The 25,848-nt window shown below is 35.5% G+C and overlaps 1 protein-coding gene across 1 annotated transcript in view; it reads left to right on the top strand.

Moving 5' to 3' along the window:
- The window catches only part of LOC150089906 (uncharacterized), a 550,032-nt gene that overhangs the window by 493,833 nt on the left and 30,351 nt on the right, over positions 1-25,848 (top strand). Inside the window, exons 18-20 of the mRNA XM_090389700.1 lie at positions 1,964-2,078; positions 6,718-6,836; positions 10,260-10,373. Of these exons, the coding sequence (XP_090245826.1) occupies positions 1,964-2,078; positions 6,718-6,836; positions 10,260-10,373 (348 nt within the window). The remainder of the gene's footprint in view (positions 1-1,963; positions 2,079-6,717; positions 6,837-10,259; positions 10,374-25,848) is intronic.

Below are 25,848 nucleotides of genomic sequence, written 5' to 3'. Positions count from 1 at the left end.
GTTGATGGTTAAGTGATTTCTCCATTACTTCAGAAAGAGTAGAAGTAATTGAATTGGAAGGATTTGTCACCCTTTTTAGGAACTGGATGGATATGAGCAAATTTTCAAGCAGAAGGAAAAACACCTTTGGAATAAGAAAGTGAATAAAGGTGGCATAGAACATAAGTAAGTTCAAGAGCGCAAGTTTTGAGAACAAGTGGAGAAATACCATCAGGACATAATATTCATTATGTATTGAGATTGGCATCACAAATTTTCAACACTTATTTAAAAATATCCGGTCCCAATCATCTCATTAAATGTTAAGTTTTGTCCAGTAAATATAATTTTGTATTGTACTTAATAAAATTTTTGAATATTTCAATTTTAGGTTTATCATTATATTTATTTATTCACCTTAAAATTGAAAAGCAGTGATCTTTTTCAGGTTGTAAATTTTCTAAAATGAGCATTTAAAGGCAAAAGTAACGTATATTTTTTAAACAAAAGTGAAGTATTTCAAACAGAAACAAAAGTAAAGTATTTAAAAAACAAACAAACAAAAGTAAGTTATATTTTTATAATTTTAATAAAGTCTAAAAAATAAATCACTGACAGATTTGTTGCTCATAAAAGTTCTGGAATTTGCATTTTTTTATATATAGCTTGAAAAGAAAAAACTGTAACATGAAAATAGAAACTTCGTTTTACAAGTAACAAGATATAGAAAATGTGACACACAATTTTTTCTCAAACCACTCTGTGCGGCCCGCAAAACAAATCTAACTTTGGATACAGCCCCCATCCGTGAAAAGGTTGGACACCACTGATCTAGACTATTCCACTGTTGTAGCCTTGAGGCCAAAATCTCAGCCTTATTCTTCATCAGTTCGAGATCCCTGATGAGATCATTAAGCTCAGTTTCTTTGATCTTATGTGGTTCAGAAGGTTTGGACAAAATGGTGGATCCCTTGACGTGGACAGCTGATATACTTCTTTGTGTATCTCAAGTTGATGTTCATCAGTGTCTTTATCTTCATCAGAGTATACAGAAAAAGTCGGGTGCTTCAGGAATAGGTAGTACTTCACCGTGAGGTCACGGGACGAATTGCAGATGGTATTTTTGGGTACGTCACTGTCCGCTTTTTCTTCAATGTTCTCCCTTTTCTAATAGGAGGCATTATACAAAAGTAAAGTCTGTGACATGATTTGTTGGCTCCCTCCACACCATGGGCACTGCAAAAGGCATAAAACACCCCTTTCGATTCACCCATGCATTGAGTTTTGATGAACAGGTAGTCCAGCATATGTGTGGAGCCCAGTTCACATCCTGGTTGCCTACTTTACTCCCAAAGTACAAGAAGTGGGCCTTTTTATGGTTCTAGTTAAGGGACACTTTCTTGACACTAATGTGACTTCTCCACATATGTAACAGAAATCATCCAGACTATTCACACAATTACAGGACATATTAAGCTTACATGACACAAATACTGCGCAGAAAGTAGGAATCTCACAGAGAACAACCATTAACTAACTGAAAACAAATTACCCAGTGCCTAGCTGTATTCGAGGATTATTGCAACAGAGTTGAAGATGCATTTGAGGTGATAACAACTTATCACATGATAACAGCATGGTGGTACTGAAACTGCAGTGTTGCCATACGTTTTGCTGAGAGCCTAGTTGATAATGTAGAGTGACTCACTAATATGAGACCCCAACTGCTATTTGGAAACAAGAGCCAATCGACAAATTTTAATGTGATTTTCATGTTCGGCAACATGAAATTAGTCAAGGAGTTTTTGTAACATTTTATGTGTTGACCAGTATTATATCAAGGTACATGTATTAAACATTGCATACTCGTCTAATGATGTGAAAGATTTTTTATCAGTAACTTTTTACAGTTTTGTGACAGTTTATTTTTTATAAATGGCCCTTTGATAATTTTATTTTACTTTTAACATGTATATCATTACAGTGGGAACCAGAACATGAAGGTGTTAGTTGTGAAAACTTTCAACGATGGAAAGACACACATACACCAGAACCTCCTCCTGGTGGACTTGTCAAAGAACTGATAAAAAGTGGTATAGGTAAGGAACATGTTGCATTTTTTTAAGCATCTGTACAGTTTGACTCTTTACTATTACTGCCATTTATATAGTCTCTTAATATTATTTTAATTTTATGGTTGAAATTAAATGATGCCATCACTAAAACTAATTGTTTCCAGTTCATACAGAAATGAAAAGAAATCTGAAGAGCTTTATAACTAAATTCTATAGAAATAGCATCTTCTCTTTCTTCCTATTTTGAATTATTTAAAAAAAAAAAAAACAAGATCTCAGTTTAAAATAGAGAAGTTTAAAAGGATTTTTTCTTTAATGAGTAATGGCTTATTTCACTACCCAAATGGCCAATATGATCCCATCGTATTTCTAATGGGATAGTATTTAAAAATCCCTCATCAATTAAACCCTTTCAAGATTAAGCAAGATTTTTTTTTTATAATTTCATTAGTGTAAGTAATATGTTGCAAGGAAGCCAGAGGCTTTTGCTGAACCTACCACAAAAAAAAAAAAAAAAAAAAGCCTCTGAGGTAACTAATTTCAGTAATATACAACTTGTTGACTGAATGACTTCCTACAATGTAATCTACATACCTATATACACTCTCTGCCCATAATTTGAATATGTTTCCCCACCCCAGTTCTAGTATCTTTTCTAATTGTGAAAATTTTCCCTCATTTTATTTTGATCTCTCTTTAGCCTTATAGACCTCAACATGGTGCTTAGTGATACTGGTTGTTAAGCAGTTATTTTATAAATATTAAGCAGTTATTTTATAAATAACAGAAAGGATGGCATCATGGGATCTCATCACAACTCGTCTGTTTTGCATGGGGAACTTCAGGCTACCTATATCATAATCCCTAAATCCCATTCTTCCTCTACAATTTTTAATTCAAACCCCTCCAAGTGTATAATTTATTTTGGGATTCTTATTTTCCAAGCATTAGATCCTCTCAGATTTTCCACATTTTCTGTATGTTTTAATTTCTTTTAAATTTTAAATATATATTAGTAAAATAATAAGAGGAGTTTACCTCAATATAGTGCGTAGAACACTTCCGTATGATACCCTCCAGAAATTAAAACGGAAAAAACGAAAAAATTGACAACTTACCGATACATTAGAGTAAAATATAAATAATTAAATAATCAATTTAACACAATTCAAATCAAATTAACGCAATTAAAAGAATCTAACGAAAATATTCAAAACGATTTTCCTTCCTGAAGCTGACAACGCTTTTCAACCGTATGTTGTGATCACAGGAATGAAAATTACCGAATCGGGTTAAACCTGATACTTAAATAGAGATTATTTGTCTTCGCACATGCGCGTAAAGGTCCACGCATCGGAGATCAAATATGGCCGCCGAACATTAACAGAATTCTCGTGTAATTTAATTTTAACGGTTTCTGCAATTAATAGTCCCGTATAATTACGTTGAACGTTAAGTATTTTGGCTTCATTAAATAAAAAAGTATGTTTTTCGTTAATGGCATGAAAGGCTAATTCTGACGCTGCTGAACAAGAAGCACGAACTGAGGCTTCATGTTGATTTACACGAATATTAAGAGAAAATCGGGTCGAACCCTGATAAGACGAGTCGCACGTTGAACGTTAAGTATTTTGGCTTCACACACAACTTTGGGATATTTTTTGAATGGCTTGGTACAAAATTACATTAAATCTACACTAAGGTACTCGGCCCGAAGTTACCATATTTCTTTTTCTAAAATATTGCATTCAAAACGACATCGTTCCGAAGTTTGCCAGGGTGAATTTAAATCAAAAAATTTCAGGCATAAAACAACTAACACTGGCGACATCACGTAATATTGTTAAGCTTGCCTTAAAATCTCGATATTCGAATAAACAAAAATACCTTTCTCAGGTTAGGAAGCTTCGCGATAAATTAAAAAATTATCTACATCTGAACGATTGATCTGTATTGAAGACCTCCATAGATTTGCGACGGGAAGCACAGGCTTCAGAAATAAAAAAACAGACACGTTAATAAGTTGCAAACATTATCGGATAGATCAAGACACGTTCATGTGAATTCTAACACATTGTCGCGGGATTGTGACCAAGTTCATACGAATTGGGTGACATCCCCCCCCCACAGACACACAACGTGTTACCACAGAATATGTCAGCTAGTTCACGAACACCCCCTCACCAATTATCCAACGAACCGACATATCAACAGGTTACAAATCTTTCCTCGTGTACACTATCACAGGACCAGATTTCGCTTTTATCCAAAGGACTAAATTATAATTTACCACCTCGAAAACTGCCAAAAAAACAATGCGTAATTGATATTGAATTTGGACTTCGTAATGTTCCACAAAAAGATGTATTTATTCAACAAGTTAACCAAGTAGTGAATAACATAAAAGAAACGCGACTTCCTAAATCGAATACACATGACAGTTCAGCTTTACGAGAACTTCGGGAAAATAAGGACATTATTATACAGAGGGCAGATAAAGGAGATACAGTGGTAATACTAGATAAACATGATTATATTAATAAGTTAGATTCAGTTGTGTCAGATACCTCCACTTATCGTGAAGTAGACCTGGCACTGTTTACCAGTTTGGTCAATCAATACAATAAAACGTTAACCACGTATCGAAAAAATGAGTACATTACTAAACTTTCTAAATTACTAAACTTTCTACATGACTAACTTTCTAAATTTCACGCTTACCAGGGACTCGAATAGAATACAATTTAGCATCTATCGAAAACCTACAAACACCGGTATGCTTCTACATTATAATAGCTATCACCCATTCACCTACAAAAGATCGATTATCTTTAATCAATTTCTTAATGCCCATAAATATTCAACGAAGTATTGGCTGTATGATTAGGATTGTCCGGTATTGTTGTAGGTAAATGAACAATCTGTGCTAGGTCATTAGTAATTGCAAAAGCCTCAGCATCTCGACCTGCCGGGTCGGTGTGACTAGAAAACGGAAGCCAACTGGAGTTGTGGACATTGAAATCACCAAGGAAAATTACCTCGCTGTTAGGAAAGTTGGACTGGAGAAAGTCAAGTTGCAAAGAGAGGAAGTCAAAGAGCTCCAAGTGATTAGTGCAGTTGGAAGAACAGTAGAGACAACAGATGAATTTGACATGAGGTAGAGAGATTTTAAGCCAGAGAAGATCAAAGAGAGGAGATTCCAAATTGCCAAGTCTCTGACAGGGAATATCAGAACGGACATATGCACAAGTACCACCTTTGAAGCAAAAGGAATCATACAGCGAATAATTTGAGCATCTGTGATAAGCAGTAGTTGAATCAACTGATAACTGACATTCTGTCAGAAAAAGTACATGGGGTTACATTCTTTTGTTGCTCTCTGTTCTCTAAATCCTGGGTTAAGGATAGGACTTATGTCAGTATGTCTGTGGTAATTGGTGCTACTGCCTCAGTGAATCTGTTTCAGCTCAACGGCACAAATATGGCTTCCTTTACAAAGTTCCACAAAAAGAATTGTTATGTGGTGATTAAGTCCTGGGATCTTGAGAACAGGAGCATCACATCATCTGCAATACTGAATTTCATCCATTGCCAATGCAATGTGTTACTGAGATATTCTTGCATGTTTACATGAAAGTGAGGTGTACCAACTTACTGGCAAATGAGATCAGCAATTCTTTGTGAAGTTGAGGCATAAGTCAATTATTTAACATGTTGAGGTAAATGTTCCCATTGATTGTCTTTTCCATAAAAAAAAAAAGAAAGGACTACAAATTTTGTGATGCAAAATGACACAAAACATGTTGTTTTGAGTCCTTTTCGTGCTCAGTGACTTGGGAGGACTGTTCATGTCTTACTCCCAATTTATCTGAAATCATGGTATAAGGAAGCCTTTCCAGCTCCCACATATTTATTTAAATGAAAAACAGTTTTCTGCTTTTTTACAACCAGTTGCATTCTAGCACTATATGTCTTCCCCAGTTCAAGTTGCACTGAAGTACTCTGAATAAACTCTTTCCTCCCACTCCCACTAGCATGCATTCTCAAATATCTGCTACTGATTTTTAAGTGGGTTATAATCTACATGCATGATTGCATTCTCTTACCAGTTATTTTATCATGAAGTAATCTATCTAAAACTTGGCCTCGCATAATAAAAGGATAGATTAGATTACCCAACAAAACCAAACCTTATCATGTGTAATGAAAGGTTAAGTTATGTTAGGTTACTTGAATAAATTATATAATCCAAAACAAAATAAAGTAATCAAGCCCCTGACACCTAATGAAAGTTTGAGTTAGGTAAGATGCAAGAAATAAAAAAAAAAACAAAAAAACCCTGTTTACAAAAATCCAAAAATTTTTCTAATAGTTTGAAATATATTGATATTCATTTATCATATGATAGTAAGAACAGTAAAGTTGCCTATACTTTAGCCAATGAATTTCATGACAAGCAATGATGAATTGACAGTTCTCCAACCACTCAGTGCAATGTGTGACACCACAACGGACTGTTCCCAACATTATGAGTCTATCTTGCCATACCTCTGCAAGGTTTTAATTTTTGTTAGTTTTTAATATATGTTGCCTAAAGAAATGGCTAGTTTTAAAAGGTGTAATTTTTTTATATAAATAATATTTTTATTTTTTTAATGTTTAGATTGTCCATCCTGTGGCATTCATTATTCTTTGGGTAAAGGAGGCAGCCTATTTTTTCACTGTATTAACTGTAGTGAGGAGTTTTGCAGTTTTTGCAGTATGCTTTACAGGAGAGGTTCTGTAAGTAACAAAGAGAAAATATCAATTTACTTTTGTGAAATTAAATTACATAGAAATTTAATATGTATAATTACTTTTATAATGCAAAACTAAAATTTAAGAAAATGCTCTCTGCAGATTTCATAATGTTGGCAGCTTAATGAAGATTTAGATGGAGAATAACACTTAATCATATAAATCAACATAATATTTTAACAGCATTTTCCATAGGTATTCTAGCCATTCAAGTAAAAAATACACCTGCATCCAGAGTATCCTAGTGAAGCATATATAGTTGATCCACACATAAAAAATAATATGTCTGTTTGGTTTTTTGGTGGTTTTTGTGAACGTGCAACAGCAAGATTATAAGTGGCTTAATCTAGTGCAGGTATACCTTGCTTAACAACAGAGTTTGGTTTCTTGAATATATGTCATTAAGTGAATGGCATAATGACATAATTACCATTAAATAAATGGCAATTTCTACATACCCCCACATTATAATTGTAGATGCATTCTTTGAAAAAAAGTTGAGTAGTAAATTTTAAATATAACAGTGTTAGAGCATAATACATTACTAATGAAGGAAGTAGATTTACCTATTAAATGAAATACCATTGAATACTAGTAAATGGCAGTTTTCTACATTACATACTCCTACTTAATAATTGTAGATGTATTCTTTGAAAAAAAAATTTGAGCAGTAAATTTTAAATATAACAGTTGTTAGGGCATAATACACTACCAATAAAGGAAGTAGATTATCTATTTTCCATAAATGATGTAATAATAAAACCTACCTGTATAAGGAATTGAGAAGAAGAAGACAGAGAGTGGTTATCAATGGCACTACCCTTCTTGGGCTGATGCCATTAGTGAAATCCTCCAGGGCTCATGCTGGAGCCATTGCTGTTTTGCATATTTAATAATGATATTAATGAAAGTATATCATTTCTTGATGTCTAAATTTGCTGATGATACAAAGGTTGGCAGGCTACTACAACAAGATCTAGAAAAAATAGGCAGATGGGCTGAGAAGTGACAACTGAATTTAACATTGATAAAAGTAAGGTACTGCATATGAGTAACAGTAATCCCAGCTTAGCATAACAGCTGTGTAGTATGACATTCAGGGTAGTGGAGAATAAAAAAGATCTAAGGTTAATTGTGTTGTTAGATTTGAAGTTCTCTGAGGAATGCTGACAGGCTGTCAAGACATCTCATGGAGTTTGTAAATGATACACAGGAATAATTTTGCTAGCAGGGACAAGGAAGTGGTTATCCTCTTGTATAAGACAACAGTTAGACCACACCTTAAGTACTGTGTGCAGATCTAGAAACCTCATTTTATGAAGGATGTGGATCTATTGGAATGGGTGGAGAAAAGAGCAACAAGATTGATGAAGGGAACAAATAGGGGGCTCTTACCAAGAAAGACTTTGGTTCTGCAAATTATAACATCTGAAGCTGTGTACCTGCAAGGAGACCTGATTAAGGTGTTAAAACTTTGAATGGATTGAGTAAGTGCTGATGTGCTCAGTGCTGATGGATTCCTTCCTCTTGCTCAGACTACACACATGAGGGGGCATAAAAGTCAAACTGAGGAAGAATGGTTGCAGGGTAGATGTGCAGAAATTTGCCTTCAGCAAGTGAGTGGTGGATTGTTGGAATAAACTCCCATCTAGTGTTGTAGAGGTGGGTAGTTTGAATAAATTCAAGGAAAAACTATACAAACTGTTCAAAAGGATGGACAGGTGATATGGAAACTGTAGGCTTTTTTTTGGCTGATGCTGTATAAACTTGCTTTCTTGCATCATTTGCTACTATTAATACTAATACTGAAATTCCATAATGCTTTGGACATCACTGGTGACCAGAGGTGTTGCTTGGTTATGCCTCTCTGGCTAAATAAACTCACAAACCATGTGATAGTGGTGTTCAGAAAATCCACTTTGTTCAGAAAAACTGCAATCCATAACACACCTTTACATGGATAAAAAAAAAAATTGGTCATTTGGGTTGCAAGTTTGGGAAGAACACATTATTGGTCCCATCTTTTTTGAGGCAACAATTCAGAACATTATTGTTCAGAAATTTTGTACCCATTTATTTAACAGCTGAATGACATTGAAATACAGAATGCATTCTTCTGACAGACAAGAGAATGCCACACAGTGAATCATTTGCAGAAATTATTGGAAGTCTTCACAGGCTGCATCATTCTAAAAGGACTTTGACATGTACACTAATGCAACCTCATGCCACCTGACTTTGAGAAATGGCCAAGTTCAAAGTTTATGAAAACAATCCAAATAAATCAATCAATGGAAAGCATCAATTTCAGCTTAAGTGCAGTCAATTTGGTTGAAGAATTACAAAGTATTTGACAGTAAAATCAAGTAAGTTATGTGCAAAGACAGTGGTAGCACCATTTTTAGCAATTCTTTAAAGCTGTATTACTTCAGCGTACTGTACAGACAATTTATAATCACCCTGTATGACAGCAATAGACATACCCTTTGACCAGATACCTTAGTATTTTATTTTTATGCATTTAACTGTTTGAAATTCAAATGTAGCTTAATAATTTAGGTTTTATTTGAACTTTATCATACATTACTTATGAACTTATTGGACATCCATCCATATTCAGGCATGGTGCCTCCGTAGCCAGGTGGGCAGGAGCAGCCATGCGTAGCACACACACACTTCTTGATTAGACTGGGGTTCGAGCCCATGACCACCAAATACGGAGGATGCAGAAAGGTCAGGGAATGACCACTGCATATCCCTGGAGCAATATGGCTTTAGTTATTAATGCTCATAAAAACCAAATAACAACATATTCAGGCATGAACTACTTATTTATATGAGTATTTAAAGCCATTCCTTATTTAAGTTTTGAAAAACTGTTTCTCAAAATGCCCTTTTGTTTTATGTTCATGTAGAATATTACAAGCCTTCCACCACCATCACTACCTAAGTTCCTTAAAATTCTTCCTATATTGCTTCCCCCCTTTTGTAAAAGCTTTGCTTTGCCTGTTGGCTGTGTGCAGTACCAAATGCACCCTGGTTTCTCATTTTTGTGGCTAATTTCTTTTTCCATACCTTTTGTTCTGGTGTGATCTAGTCACTATTTATTTATAATTTCATATGTGGACAACTCGTGGTTTACCAGGGGACTAAAGGGATGCATTTTTATCATAGTCACTCTGTCCCTGTATATAAATAAAATATTTCACTAATATGGATCTGATCAGTAGGATACTGTAGTTATAAGATAACATAACATAACAGAGGAAGATTAGCAGTTCTATGCAGGAATATTACAGAGATGTTAAGCTCTAGTGAAGTCAATATTTTATAATTGTTTCATATAATTTCTTACATGATCTGTGAATGCTATGTAACTCTCTACAATACATAAAATTTTCTTTACAGAAATGTGATAAATCAGGTATTTGCAAGGTATCCAGATTGCATGCACATCACCCCAGAGCTTGTATGTTCTATTTGAGAGATAAAAGCTTGACTGCTTTGCAAGGTCTACTAAATGTAAGTTGCCTAGCTTTATTTTGAATCATTTACTATTTCAATTCATAATCAAGAAGAATTACTTAAATATCATTGCACTATGAGTACTTTACAAGTTCCTAAATAATATACTCAAAAAAAGATATGCACTCAACTTGTTAATATGGAAAGTTACTTTTTTTTTTTTTTAAACAACTAATACAAGAACATTACTGCTAGAGTCTGGGATGGGAGAGATACACACTTAAGCTCAGCAGGAGCTTAGTGAATGTGCATGTGTATGTGCATACATACATTTATTATGTCATTTGAAATAATACTATTTAAAAGACAATTACCAGCCTCAATTTTTAACTGAATATTCAGGGAAGAAATTTTTCCCTGAATCATGGTTATAGCAATTATTTTGGCCTCCCATAAAAAAAAAAAAAAAAAAAAAAACACCAGGAAAGGTTCCAATAGATCCAAATAAATATTGACCAATGATTGCACTGACCAGCTGCTTCTATAAAGTATTTGAAAGAATGTTAAACACATGATCGGTATGGCTTGTAGAAGAAAATAAACTCTTTGCTAATATAAAATGTAGATTCCAGTGAGATATGACTACATCAGATCACTTATATTAGAAATATGTATCAGGAATACCTCCATATACTTAGAAAATCTAGTTTCAGTCTTCTCTGATATTGAGAAAGCCTATAACTGCATGGAAGTTTAGAATCTACATAACTAGCCTTCAAGGGTACTTTCTCACCTTCCTCTTTTTATTTAAAATTTTCTATATGATAGAATGCATCATATGCATATTAAATCTGTTTCTCATGAATATTCTGTCAAATGAATTCTGCAAGGATTTGAATGCCACATAATTTGCAACCACTATCAATATTATTACAGAATAACTACCTCCAACAGTTTTGCAGAGCTCTTTATGTAGATAACTTAATTTTTTGCTACTCACAAAACAAAACAGAACAGAATGACAGTTGCAAACTACAATTAACTGCATTAGTAAATGGAGATTATAAAATTGTTTCAAACTCTCGATACAAAAGACAGTATGCATATACTGTACCTTTTTTCCATAAAAGAAACCCTCAATCCAAGGCCAAATACAAATTTATTACTAAAGGAGCAGCCCACTCCAGAAAAATAGAATATTAAATTTCTGGAATTAATTTTAAAAAATAATAAAATAAAATAATAAAAATAATAATACATATGTAGTATAATAATGATAATCCTTTTAGACTACATTCATTACTTTTGCACAATTTATATGAGAAACATTAACATCCTACATGCCCTTTATTCCATTTCTTGAGAAGTGACCAATGCAAGATAATACAAATACAGTACATAGAGCAATTATTTGCTCCAAATTTGATTATGGCACTCTAATACTTCATTAATACTCCTAATACTCCATTAGTAATTACAGTCAGAGGGTCTCCAGTTATTATACTATCACAAGGAAGATAAACAGCAAAGAATCTTTTTCTAATGTATTTTTCTAGCTGAAGCTAGAAAAAAGTGTACTTTGCTAATTAGATCCAGTACATCACAGTACCATATGTAATATTAGTGTTAGTAGTGACATATGATGCAAGGAAGAAAGTTAATACAGCACCTGCCAAAGTTCACATTCTCTAATAATTTGTGTAATTCTTAGTTACCCCACTTTCTAAACACCAAATGGAAATTTAAAAAGTTATTTATTCCAACAATCATTTACTTTCTGGCTAAATGCAAATTTTCACATATCTGCTCTGCAACCATCCTTTTTCAATTTATATTTGTTGCCTTATATACATTATCCAAGAAACAGTAAGGATGCCATAAGCATTAGTTTACTCAACCTGTTTACAGCCTGAAGCACCTCAGACAGGTCTCCTCGCAGGTGCCTAGTTTCCAGATGTTGCAATTTATAGAACTGGTCTTTGCTGGTAAGAGAACCCTCTTGTGCCCATGACTAATCTTGTTGCTCTGCTCTGTATCTGTTCCAGCAAATCCACATTCTTCCTAATATGAAACTTCCAGATCTGTACATAGAGCTCAAGATGTGGTCTGACCATCTCTTATAGAGTGGATTGATCACCTTCTTGTTCCTTCTGGCAAAGATTTTATACAAGTTATATCATTAACAGAACCCCATGAACTATGCCAGCAGCCTGTCACTGGAAACCTCAATTGCCATCTCTCAGCTCATTTGTCTAGTTTCTGTAGGTCTCCATAGCCGAGTTGTCAGGAGCAGGAGTGCAGTAGCACATGCTCTTTGAGTAGACCAGGGTGCAAGCCCCTGAGTGCCAAATATGGTTGATCTACCAACTCACACTAGACCAATGTGGCAAGATTATGGTCAATTTCCCCTCAACATGAACTGTTGAGAAGGCTTCCATCCTGCAGTGGATTGATAATGGCTGCAGTTCACCTTTCTTACCTTACCTCTAAGTCTTGTTGCAGTAGAATACCCTTATTCCTGCCATTAACTACTCTGCCAATCTTTTTTATCATCAGCAAACAATACTGATGAAAGGCCTTCATCAATATTGTTTATAAATTTTGAAAACAGTAAGAGGCTCAGCACTGAACCCTGAGGAACCCAATGCACCATAAAAAACCAAACCAAACCAAACCAAACCTGAGGAACTCCACTATTCATAACAATAGGCCACTAAGCCAGCTCTTTATCTATAGCAGTAACTAATGCCACACTGTTTCAATCTCTATAGCAGTCTTTCATATGGAACAGTGTCAAAGCTATACTGAAATCAAAGTATATGATGGCAGAATTGCTTTTTCATCCAGTTACTTTGTGATTACATCATAGTAGCTAATCAGATTGGTCAGACAAGATCTTCCCTTAAGAAATTTGTGCTGCAATTGCCATATTGGATTATTCCTTTAACCACGATTCCATCAGGAGAGGTTCCTTCTGATTGTCTCCGCTCGGTAGAGACTTTCCCTGAACCAAGAATGCTCTCATAATTATGATCAAAGGTTTGCTTACCTCTTTTGCCACTAATTTTAACATAATTAGATAAATTCCATCAGCCTCAGATGCCTGATTTACTTTTATTTTCAGCAATTTCTCCCCACTTTCCTCTCAGTTACTGCAAAACCATTTAATTCCAAGTTGGAGTTTTTCAGCAAGTTAACAAACTCCAACTTGGTATAGTTGCAGGACCTTTTAAAACATCCCTTGTTTATAGTCTGTATAGGCAAAAGAACAAATCACCTTTGTTTATACAAAGGCAGCAAATGATGTTATTATAAACATCTAAACTCTGCTCTTCACTTGATCACCCCAGTTTGTTATTGATTCTAAGCAGAAAAAATAAAAATAGCATTAGTTAAATGGCCAAATAAACCTTTTGGGATTTAAATTAAAATTTTATTTACTAATCTAAATATAATAAAAGGCAATATAGGAAATTAATACTTCACAATAAAATAAACTTTCTAGAGCACATAATTTACTTGTAAACTCTTTGAAAAACTGAATATTCTTAGAACTATTTCTGCTGTGACATGTGATACTAAACAATACATTGTACTTCATTTAAATCATGTAATAATCAGGTTTTTTCATTTATATTTTAATGACCAGTTTATGTGACTCCTTTAGGGAAAAGTGTTCTGAGAAAGCCACTGTTCAGAAACAAATGAATCCCTACCTCACCTCAGTAGGAAAATGTTATTTTAGTTTGTTAACAGCCTATTTTTATAAAAATGGTTGCAAGTTGTTGTTTATTTAAATTGTTAACAATTATTAATAATTGTAATAATTGTAATTAATAATAACAATTATTAATAAAATCCAAGGAAGTGAAGCCAGTCGACATCGCTGGACAGTGCAGTGTCGAGTCAGTTTGGTGTGACATAAGCATTGGGAGATCAAAATTGAGAGTAGGAGTGTGCTATAGGCCTAATGACTCTGATGAGTATAATAAGAAACTGTTCGGAGAAATAGAGTGGGCCAGTAAATCAGAGAGTCTTATAATGGGGGATTTTAATTTCCCAGATATTGACTGGAATTCGGGGGCTGGTCACTCACACAGTAGCAAGGCTTTTGTGGATTTATTGGATGATTGTTTTCTACATCAGCATGTTCGGGAGGCAACTAGAGGGAGTAATACTCTTGATTTGATTATCAGTAGTGATTCTTCATGCATTAAGAATCTGCAGATAAATGAACCACTTGGTGGCAGTGATCACAGTGTGCTGAAGTGGGAGTTACTCAAAGAGGTAACTACCATTAGGGGTAAAGGGAAGGGGTATTGCTTTCGTAAAGGCGACTACAATGGACTGAGACAGTATTTAAATTCTATACAGTGGGATCAACTGATGATATTGCCAACAGCAAATTCAAAATGGGAAGCATTCAAAGAACTTATCGTGGAAGCTACTAGGCTTTACATACCAACTAAGAAATATTGTTCAAGGTTTAGGCCTAAATGGTTGTCAGATGAACTAATGAGGCATATGGCAGAGAAGAAAAATGCATGGGATACATACAAATTAACACGTGACACGGACGCCTATGATAGATACAAGTTGATCTGTAACCAAGTTACAAAGGAGGTTAGGCAGGCGAAGGCAGATTACGAGAGATCCTTGGCAAGGGATGCGAAGAAAAACAGCAAAGAGTTCTTTACTTATGTAAACTCTAGAAGGAAGGGGATGAATCAGATTGGTCCACTTGAGATCGATGGGTCAACTGTTGATGACCCTGCTCGGGTAGCTAACAAACTAAATGAATATTTTGCATCGACATTCACACATGAGGAGTTATTCAGCGAGGGGAATGCCAGAGGTGTATTCAATTCTAGCAGTAAGCTAGAGAATCTTGTAATAACTGAGAGCAAAGTGGAGGAGAAATTGTTGAAGATAAACACAAGAAAGGCACCTGGGGTGGATGGGATCTATCCAGTTATATTAAAGGAGGCAGCAAAGGAGGTAAGCAAACCCTTAGCCATAATTATGAGAGCTTCCTTGGACTCAGGGGAGGTACCCATTGACTGGAGATGTGCAAATGTGACCCCAATTCACAAAGGGGGATCAAAGGCTGACACAAGTAATTATAGACCTGTGAGTTTAACTTCTGTTCCCGGAAAATTAATGGAGGCACTGGTGAAAGAAGCACTGCAGGATCATCTAGACAAGACTTCAGTTATAGCTAGGACACAGCATGGTTTTGTTAAGGGGAAGTCTTGCCTGACCAATTTGATTGGATACTATGATGCAGTCACAAAAGAACTGGATGCAGGGAATAACTTTGATATTATATACTTGGATCTTAGAAAGGCTTTTGATACTGTTGCACATGGAAGACTGCTGCACAAATTGGAGCAGTGTGGCATTGGAGGCAAGTTGCTGCTATGGATAAAGGGGTGGTTGAGGGGGAGAAGACAGAGAGTGGTAATCAATGGACACTGCTCATCGTGGACTAATGTTATTAGTGGAGTCCCTCAGGGTTCAGTATTGGGGCCTTTATTGTTTTCTGTATTTATAAATGATATTGATGATGGTATATCAGGCTTAATGTCCAAGTTTGCAGACGATACAAAGGTTGGCAGGGTTGTCAAGGACACTACTGACACTATGCTGCTGCAACAGGATTTGGAAAGGTTGAGCAGATGGGCTTCGAGGTGGCAAATGAAGTTTAACATTGACAAATGTAAAGTACTACATATGGGAAACAGCAACCCCAGAGCAGCGTATCAACTCTGTGGTACTACACTGACAGTGGTAGAGAATGAAAGGGACCTGGGGGTGGTGGTGCAGGCAGATATGAAGTTCTCTGAGCAGTGCAGACGAGCTGCAAGAGTAGCTCATGGTGTATTGTCAATGATATATAGGAATTTTTCTAGCAGGGATAAGGAGGTGATTATTCCCTTGTATAAGGCAATGGTCAGGCCACACCTAGAGTACTGTATACAGGCCTGGAGGCCTCATTTCAGGAAGGATGTAGAGCTGCTGGAAAGAGTACAGAGAAGGGCAACTAGATTGGTGAATGGGACAAAGGGGTTCTCTTACGAAGAAAGGCTTAAGTTTTGCAAATTACAGTGTCTGGAAACTAGGCACCAGCGGGGTGATCTGATAGAGGTGTACAAAGCCTTGAATGGTTTGAGCATGCTCAATGCTGATGGGATACGTAGCCCAGTGGTCAGGAGCGAGGGTGCATAGCACGCGTTCCTTGAGTGCACCGGGGTTCAAGCCCGTGACTACTAAATACGATAAATATTTGTATTGACGATTTATTGTAAACTCTACTGACTTGGTTGTCGTGCCGGAGTATAAACAGAAAATTTATTTATTTATTTTATTCTTCCTCTAGCTCAGAAAAATCACCTGAGGGAGCATAAATTCAAATTGAGGAAAGACAGATGTAGGATAGATGTGCGGAAATTTGCCTTTAGCCAGCGGGTGGTTGGTGGGTGGAACAGACTTCCATCCCTTGTCGTGGAAGTTGATAGCCTAAATAAGTTTAAGGCTCAGCTGGACAGGTATTTCGAACGAACAGAGGGGTGAAGTGGAAGTGGTTATTTTTATTTATTTATGTTACTTTTTTTTTTTTTTTTTTTGGCTGATGCTGCATAAGCTTGCTTTCTTGCATCAAATGCCTCTACTAATGCTAATGCTAAAATGCTAATTATTACAGACAATGTCTATTATCTACAGCAATGTTGTTGTAGGGATGTTGTCCCATTTTTTTTTCTTTTTTTTTTATATAGTAATAATTCTTTTAATTCCAAGAAATTATTGCTTCTTAAATGATTTGTAATTTTTCTGCCTTAACATATTTGGTTATAAAACAAAAATTCAGTCATCCACTTCATCTCTCTTTGGATTAATCATCATGGTAGTAAAAACAATTAAAATAGGCCCACTTATCTATGTTAAAGGAATTAATGAGTTCTTTGAATATAAAACTAGATAAACCCCTCTCTGTGATGACTATTTTCAGTAATGGGAAAAGCACCCTTTAACAAATGGAAACTTCAGATATTTGTATGCATCCAATCATTTGTTAATTCCCAATGTTGTCAAATATGTATACAGATGTGGGAGCAGCAGTGATATTTCCTGATTATTTTACCTCTCAATCACCTCATTCAAATTCAATATCTATTCAACTGAACTACATGCAATCAAGTTTGCCTTCAAAAATACTGACATTGCCTCTAGCCCACATAATGTATACCGATTCCAAGAGTGTGGTAACGGCATAACAAAACAAATCTCCATCTTCTCATCCCATCATTAATCAAATCAGATCTAAGTTGTTGCACTTCCATGAAAATAATTGGTCAAGTTGATTCTGTAATATTTTACTTAATGGAAAGCAGATCAATCTATAAACCATCCTGTCATTAAACAACACATTTCCTGGTACCATATATTATTGATTATAAAACCAGTGCACAGAAACATATGAATAACAAGGGATGTTACCCTCTGGTATATCAAATAAATATTAAACTTCTGCAGATTAAACAAGAACCCCAGCTGTGAAGCTCAAATTTCAGACAAAACCAACAAGACGAAATAGTAGTCACAACATGCATATGCCATATTCACCTGACACATTTCTTCCTACTCATGGGGTGGGGGACCTAACCTAAATGCATTATATACTGTCATTTGATATTCACAGTAAGGTACAAGTACAATATATACAGTGCAAAATAAGAAAAGGCTCAGTTTGGCCCTAGCAACTTTTGTGATCTTTTCATCCAGAACTGGAAGAAATCTGCCATCTTACCTTTGACATACCAGGAACTACATGCAGCACATTGCCATTACTTCTCAAGTTATCTATCAGTTTATGCAGTTTGCTGAAATTCAAATTCCTGTTTTAGGATCAGTAGTCATTCCAAATAATACTGTGCACACAGAGCAGAATTCAGTATACAGAGTGAGTCAAAATTATGCATACACTCTTCAACAATCCATAATTCATGAATTAGATGACGGATTTCTGTTATCTTTTTTGATGGCATCCTTCCTCTTGCTCAGACTACACACATCTATCCTTCCTCAAATTGAGGAAGGATAGATGTGTTGAAATTTGCCTTCAGCCAGCAGGTAGTTGATTCCAGAACAAACTTTCATCTTGTATAAGTGAGAAGTTTGAATAAATTCAAGGAAGAGCTAAACAAAGTATTAGAGGGGATGGACAGGTGATATGGGAAGGTTTTTTTTTTTTGGCTGATGGTGTATAAGCTTGATTCCTTGCATCATTTGCCATTACTAATACTAATAGAATAACAAAAACAAAAAAAAAAACTGTATAAAAAAAAAAAAAAGCAGCATGTGTACCCTGTATGCACGAAAGATGTTTTATTTTATGTCAAAACATCTATGGTGGCACTAGAGTAAAACCATTTAAATTTTTGAATAGTTTGATCGAAACTTACACTATTTAGAAGGTTGATGTTGATCAAAATCTTGAGAAGCAGATTTTATTAAAGTCTGCATTTTATTCTTGCATATTACTACCCACTTTCTTGCATAATATTCTGCTTTTATTCTTGCATAATATTACTACTGCTGCTTACTCTACCAAATCAATGTTAGTGACTGAGTTAGCATCATTAGTGCCATTTAGGAAGTTTCGTCATTTGCATCATTTAAAATCTAACAGCCACCTAATAGGAAGTGACATTAATTGCATCATTTCCATAAAAAATTCATTAACAATCAATTACGTCATTTCCATTACCAAGAAAATTTCGTTACTGATTGATTTTACTCTAGTGCTGCCATAAATGTTTTCACATCAAAAATATTTTTGACATCATACACTTAGATTTTAGAAAAGCTTGTGATACACTTCCTCATAGAACACTGCTGTACAAAGTAGAGTAGTGTAACACTAGAGGCAAGTTACTGCTATGTATAAAGGGATAGTTGAGTGGGAGGAGACAGAGAATGGTTGTCAATGGGAACCGTTATTAGTGGAGTCCCCCGGTTTGGTTCTCAGCCCATTATTGTTTTCTGTATTTATTAATGATATTCTCTGATGATTTCTTTAATTTATGATATTCTCTGATGATTTCTTTAATTTATGATTCAATGATTAAATTATTTAATAATGATTTCAATATTTATTAATGATATTCACCTCTGCCTGCAGCTACCATTAATACTTAATGGTAGCTGTAGGCAGTGGTGAAAATTATCCTCGCACTGCTTCTATTGAAATATGCAGCAGTCTGAAAAGCAAGGTGTCAGGAATTTTAAGAGCAGATGGAGGACCCATATTATTATTATTAGCCATATGGTGCAAGGAAGCCTGAGGCTTTTGCTGCACCAGCCAAAAAAAAATTTCTGAGTTACCCTGAGAGAGAGAGAGAGAGTCAAAAGTAGAAGGGAATCACCAAGAAAAAGAAGAATGATGATATCCAACTCAGGACCCTGAGTGTGCCAAGCCCATACTCACCAGATATGAGCCCCCTGAGGTAGCAATCTGAAGGACACAGCACTTCACTGGCTGTTGGTTTCCACAGTGTACATCATAACGCATGCCCCTCTTCATTTTTAATTTCCATCTAATTCAGATTAGTATTTAATGATAAAACTATTTCCTCCTCTCTCAAAAAGTGATAACCACATTTCAATAGCTTTCAAAAGAAATGTTTTCATTGCTTGTTTTCATTTCAAAGTTTTCTTTAATTTAAAAGATAGTGCAACATTTGTTATAACAATCATCTTATACTTTCTTTCCTGTACTTGATAACAATATCCATAAGGATTTTAAAATTTAATCAAACTGGCATTTGGCCTATTTGGCTGGGGTTAGTTAGGCTAATGAAATATTTTTTGTAAAGTTTTTCTTTAGTTTTAATAAACTCTTATTTTTTGCCTATAAAATTTATGTGGAGTTGCATTGTTTTTTAATCTATTATTAGAATCAGTTATTTCCCATATGTCTTTCTCCCAAGAAATTATTAATTTCTAAGACTTATTTCAAGAGGGTAAATTTTTGTAATACAAGTTTTTCATTTTGCAAACAAGCAAGCATCCTGCCTGTTGTAAGCTTTAGCCTGCAAGAGGCAAAGAGCTGGCTTGTTTGGGGAATGAAACATAACAAAAACAAATATAATCATGTTACAAACAGGCAAAATAGTTTCCTTAAACATGTAACTTGATTGTATTTAGCCTTTAGGCTAGACAATCAAGTCAGTCATCTTCCTACTCACTCACTGACATACATGAAACAATTAGTCTTTTCTAAGTTCTGAAGTCAGAGTCAAAGTTGAGCAAATAAGAGAAAAAAAAAAAAAAACTTTCTCACATGATGAACTGAATAATGTGCTGAAGGCATGGTTTCAAGAAATGCATTATCCATTTCTTCAAATCATTCCAAACTAGTCAGTTTGGAATGATAAACCAAACCATTTTTAACCAAATTTATTTCATGTGTCATTAATATATTAAAGTTAGTTTAATATTATAATTGTATTTCTCTGTGTAAAAACAGTTCCTTTAACTATTTATATAGTTATGAATAGTTAGAGAAACTATTCATAATCAAATATTTATCTTCTTAATAGGACTTTCTATATAATTATAATAAAATAAATTATTTATCATAATTATATAATTAAGTTTATAAGAAGATAAGAAAGTGAGTAAGTTTGAAAAAAATTCCATTTAGTTAAAAAATCTTGAGTTAGCATAAGAAAAGCCATTCCTCCCAGAGCTACATTAAACTGGAATTTTAATATTAAATAAATAATTAAAAAATTGATAAATATGTACCAGTGAAAAATAATATTTATTTATTACTGGTATAAGTTCAATTACAAAAGAATTAATGGAACAAGAAAGTTTATTTAACGAATAATAGGGGGCTTTGCTCACCAACCCCTGTGCATACTTTTCTATGTAAAATGTAGAGGTATGATGAGGTAATCAATTCTTTTCTATGTAAGACACCTATCGAAACACACTGATGTTCTTCCTCCCCCTTTTTATTCTTATCCTTCAGCTATCTCCCTCACTCATGTTTTTTTTTCTTTTGTTCTCCATCAGGAAGCTTAGGCAACCCCTGATGGAGAGCAAGAATACTGTGGACAGCCTGGCTCACTTCCCAGTGGTGGTGGCAGGCAACATAGTCCAACTAGGGGGCCAAGAAGCCAGCACAAACAACAGAACCCAACACTAAACTACACATGCAACACACAACACTTTTCTGGCTTTTACAGAGGTTCTGTATTCATCACAAGGGTACTGATGGTGCAGATGTGGGAAACCACAGGTGGCACCTTACCTAAACACTATGCCACTAGGATCAGTACCTAACCTAACCTACCTGTACATTTGTAGTGAGGTAATTGCCCCGCCCACTTGTACCACATGACCTGCATCCCTCGTCTCCCATTGGCTACCCCCCCCCCACTATGTGGCATTCTCAAGGTGGAATAAATATCACTATGCAATTATTTACCTGTGTTTACATATGTCACTTAGGAAAAGGCCTTTTTGTTTCATTTCCATAATGCATGAGGAATATTGTTGCATCTGAAAGAACAGGACTAAAATATTTACAAACTATACAAATATTTAAAATATTTACAAAATACTGAGAGAGAGAGAAGGAGAGAGAGAGGGAGAGAGAGAGAGAGAGAGAGAAAAAAAAATCTTTATTGCAACTAAATGAATACAATGTACACATAGATTTAAGTGAAGTTGCAATTGTCCCGTAACGGCCAACGGCCCACATCAGAATAGATAATTAGTTAATAGATAATGCACATAGATAATGCTCACATCAGAATAGATAATGGATAATGCACACTGTAAAATTAAAAATGTAAACATGCCATTACACTACCTCACGTTACCCAGTATTAACTATATTTACAAGTTACATCATATGGTTATATTTACAATAAAATATCTTATTTACAATTTTATTATTTAAAAATTTTATTTACAATAAAATATCTAATATACATGAATGACACTTCTCTGTCAAACGAATTTTGTCGTGGCACAAGGAGCTTGTCAGATGGTGTGAAGGGTGCATGAACTTCTTATTCAATTCTGGGATTGGAGCAGGCTGCTAACACTTCTTTCCTGTAGGTTTTATTGCTGCAAAACCTATGCAAGTCAGCGTCGAAGTGCTGTACTTCAGGTAGCATTTGGTTTGGGAGGAAGCAGTCTGAGATATGAAGCCTCCGATTCCTCGAGCAGAGCATCAGGGTTGACCGAAGTTCTGGCTTGGGTATTCGCCAGTAACACGAATCCCAAATGGACGGTGTTGAGATCTGACCTGTGATCATTTTACCTGTAGCTATCAGTCATTGTATTTCCATGATATCAGGCAGTCGCTGCATCCCCAGTGAAGTAGCTAAGGCTGTAGTTCTGTCCTGTGGTGGGAGACAGCCCATTTAAGTAGCCAGAATTCTGCAGCGAGGATTGGTTTCTTCATTGTAGTAGTTGCTGATGCCCACACTTCAGCAGCATAGAGGAGTGGAGAATAGATTATTGTTCTGATGAATTTCTTAATTAAACGAGGCTCTTTAACATAAATTAGTTGTTGTTTAGCTAGCCATCGGAGAGAGGCTGCTCTGGAAGTGAGCTTGTCTACATGAGAGTGAAACTGGAGTTTTGGGTCAAATACTATTCCCAAATCCGCATGTGTAGGAGTGGCAGATATTACAGTTCTATCGAGTGTTGGGGCTATTATTGTGGGGTTTGTCTGAGAGAGAACACCATTAGTTTTGTGGGTTGATAGAGAGTCCATACTGTTTGAGGTAAGAGGCGATGTTGATAAGACTATTATTAATGCTTGCTGTAGCTTCAAGGTGATTGTTGGAAGCAATAGGAATTAGAATTTTTATATCATCTGCATAGGTGATGATTTTCTCATTGTTACAGACAAGAGGCGCAATGATGGCTGTAAATAATAAGCCAGATAGGACTCCTTGCAGAACACCAGCAGAAATTGCCTTCTTGTGCGATTGTCCATAGGCATCGACTTGTAGTACCCTATCATAGAGGAGTGATAGGGTAATACAATACCCTATCATACAAAACTATTTACAAATATACAAACTATATCAGGTCCCTCCTTCAGCTGACATTAAAATAGAACATCAAATGATGCCATGCATGGTCATATATTACAGAGTGAGCACGTGCACGAGGCTGGTGAACGTTTTTGAGGCAGTTGTCTTTCAATGGAAGACAACAATGTAGTTATTTACCTGCGCATTTGTAGTGATGTAATTGCCCTGCCCTCTTCTACCATTGGTTCGAATAAATATCACTAGGAGGAAAATATTTTTAATGTATAGAGAGAAATGTAAATTTTTCCATTCTGTTAATGTTACTGCTGAAGTAAAAACTAATACTATGTATATAAAGTGCTTAGCATCATAATACACAGCCATTTCTGAATAAACAGAATGTGTATTATGATGCTAAGTATTATGTGTATTATGATGCTAAGCACTTTATATACATAGTCTAAATTCGTTCGCAGCTTGAGGCTCTAGCCCTAAATGCGCCTTAGTAAAAACTAATATTAACTTTTAACATAGCACTAAACAAGCAAATACATGGCGTGTGTTAGGGTTACAAAAAATAAAAACAGTTGCATGTATATTTGAATGTACAGTAATGCTACAAGCATAGTAAATAAATTTGATGAATTTGAAGAACTGGCCGAGTCATCAAATGCAGACATTGTGGTGTTGTCAGACATGGTGTAACTCAGATATAAGGGATTCAGAATTTGAATATGGAAAGTACAATGTGTATAGAAAGCACAGAAGAGGTGATCTTTTTTAACTAAAAAAAGCATACAAAGTCAAAAGGAGCACATTCAGTAACTAGGGATGGCTAGTGTAGTCCAATGTTGTCAGTTTGGTGTGACATAAGAACTGGGAAAACAAAAATGAGTAGGAGTATGTTATAGACCTAATGATTGTGATGAATATAACAAACACCTGTACAGATATATAGAGTGAGCAAGTAAATCAGACTGTCTTATAATATTCAACTTTAACATTCCATATATTGACTGGACCATGTGGGTTGGTCATTCACACAGTAGCAAGACTTTTTGTGGATTTATTGGATGATTATTTTCTACACCAGCATGTTAGAGAGGCAACAAGATAAAGCTCTTAATCTGTTATCAGCAGCAACCCTTCATGCATTAAGAATCTACAGATAATAGACCCACTAGATGAGAGTGATTATAGTGTGTAGATTTGGGATTTACTTAAAGATGTAACTACTATCAAAGGCAAAGGGAAAAGCTTTTACTTCCACAATGGTCTCAGACAGTTTTTAAATCCTATACAGTGACATCAGAGATTAGCATTAGTAGAGGCATATGATGCAAGAAAGAAAGCTTATGCAGTATCAGCCCAAAAAAAAAAAAAAAACCACTCCCATTTCACCCCTCCGTTCATTTGAAATACCTGTCCAGCTGAGCCTTAAATTTATTTAGGCTATCAACTTCCACAACAAGGGATGGAAGTCTGTTCCACCAACCAACTACCTGCTGGCTAAAGGCAAATTTCCACACATCTGTCCTACACATATCTTTCCTCAATTTGAATTTATGCCCTCTCAGGTGATTATTCTGAGTAAGAGGATAAATCCCATTGGCATTAAGCATGCTCAAACCATTCAAGGCTTTATACACCTCTATCAGATCACTTCGCTGGTGCCTAGTCTCCAGACACTGTAATTTGCAAAACTTAAGCCTTTCTTCGTAAAAGCAACCAACCCTTTGTTCCATTCACTAATCTTGTTGCCCTTCTCTGTACTCGTTCCAGCAGCTCTACATTCTTCTTGAAATAAGGCCTCCAGACCTGTATACAGTACTCGAGGTGTGGCCTGACCATTGCCTTATACGAGGGAATAATCACCTCCTTATCCCTGCTAGAAAAATTCCTGTATATCATTGACAAGACACCATGAGCTACTCTTGCAGCCCATCTGCACTGCTCAGAGAACTTCATATCTGCCTGCACAATTACCCCCAGGTCCTTTTCATTCTCTACCACTGTCATTGTAGTACCACAGAGTTGATACGTTGTTCTCAGGTTACTGTTTCCCATATGTAGTACTTTACATTTGTCAATATTAAACTTCATTTGCCACCTCTCAGCCCATCTGCTCAACCTTTCCAGATCCTGTTGCAGCAGCATAGCATCAGTAGTGTCCTTAACAACCCTGCCAACCTTTGTATCATCTGCAGACTTGGACATTAAGCTTGATATACCATCATCAATATTATTTATAAATACAGAAAACAATACTGGACCCAACACTGAACCCTGAGGGACTCCACTAATAACATTAGTCCACAATGAGCAGTGTCCATCGATTACCACTCTCTGTCTTCTCCCCCTTAACCATCCCTTTATTCATAGCAGCAATTTGCCTCCAATGCCACACTGCTCCAATTCGTGCAGCAGATTTCCATGTGCAGCAGTATCAAAAGCCTTTCTAAGATCTA

The sequence above is a fragment of the Mastigoproctus giganteus genome, chromosome 2, assembly GCF_048544385.1.
Source record: "Mastigoproctus giganteus isolate SK-2022 chromosome 2, ASM4854438v1, whole genome shotgun sequence".
NCBI classification, from domain to species: Eukaryota; Metazoa; Arthropoda; class Arachnida; order Uropygi; family Thelyphonidae; genus Mastigoproctus; species Mastigoproctus giganteus.
This window is presented reverse-complemented; position numbering and strand designations above follow the sequence as displayed.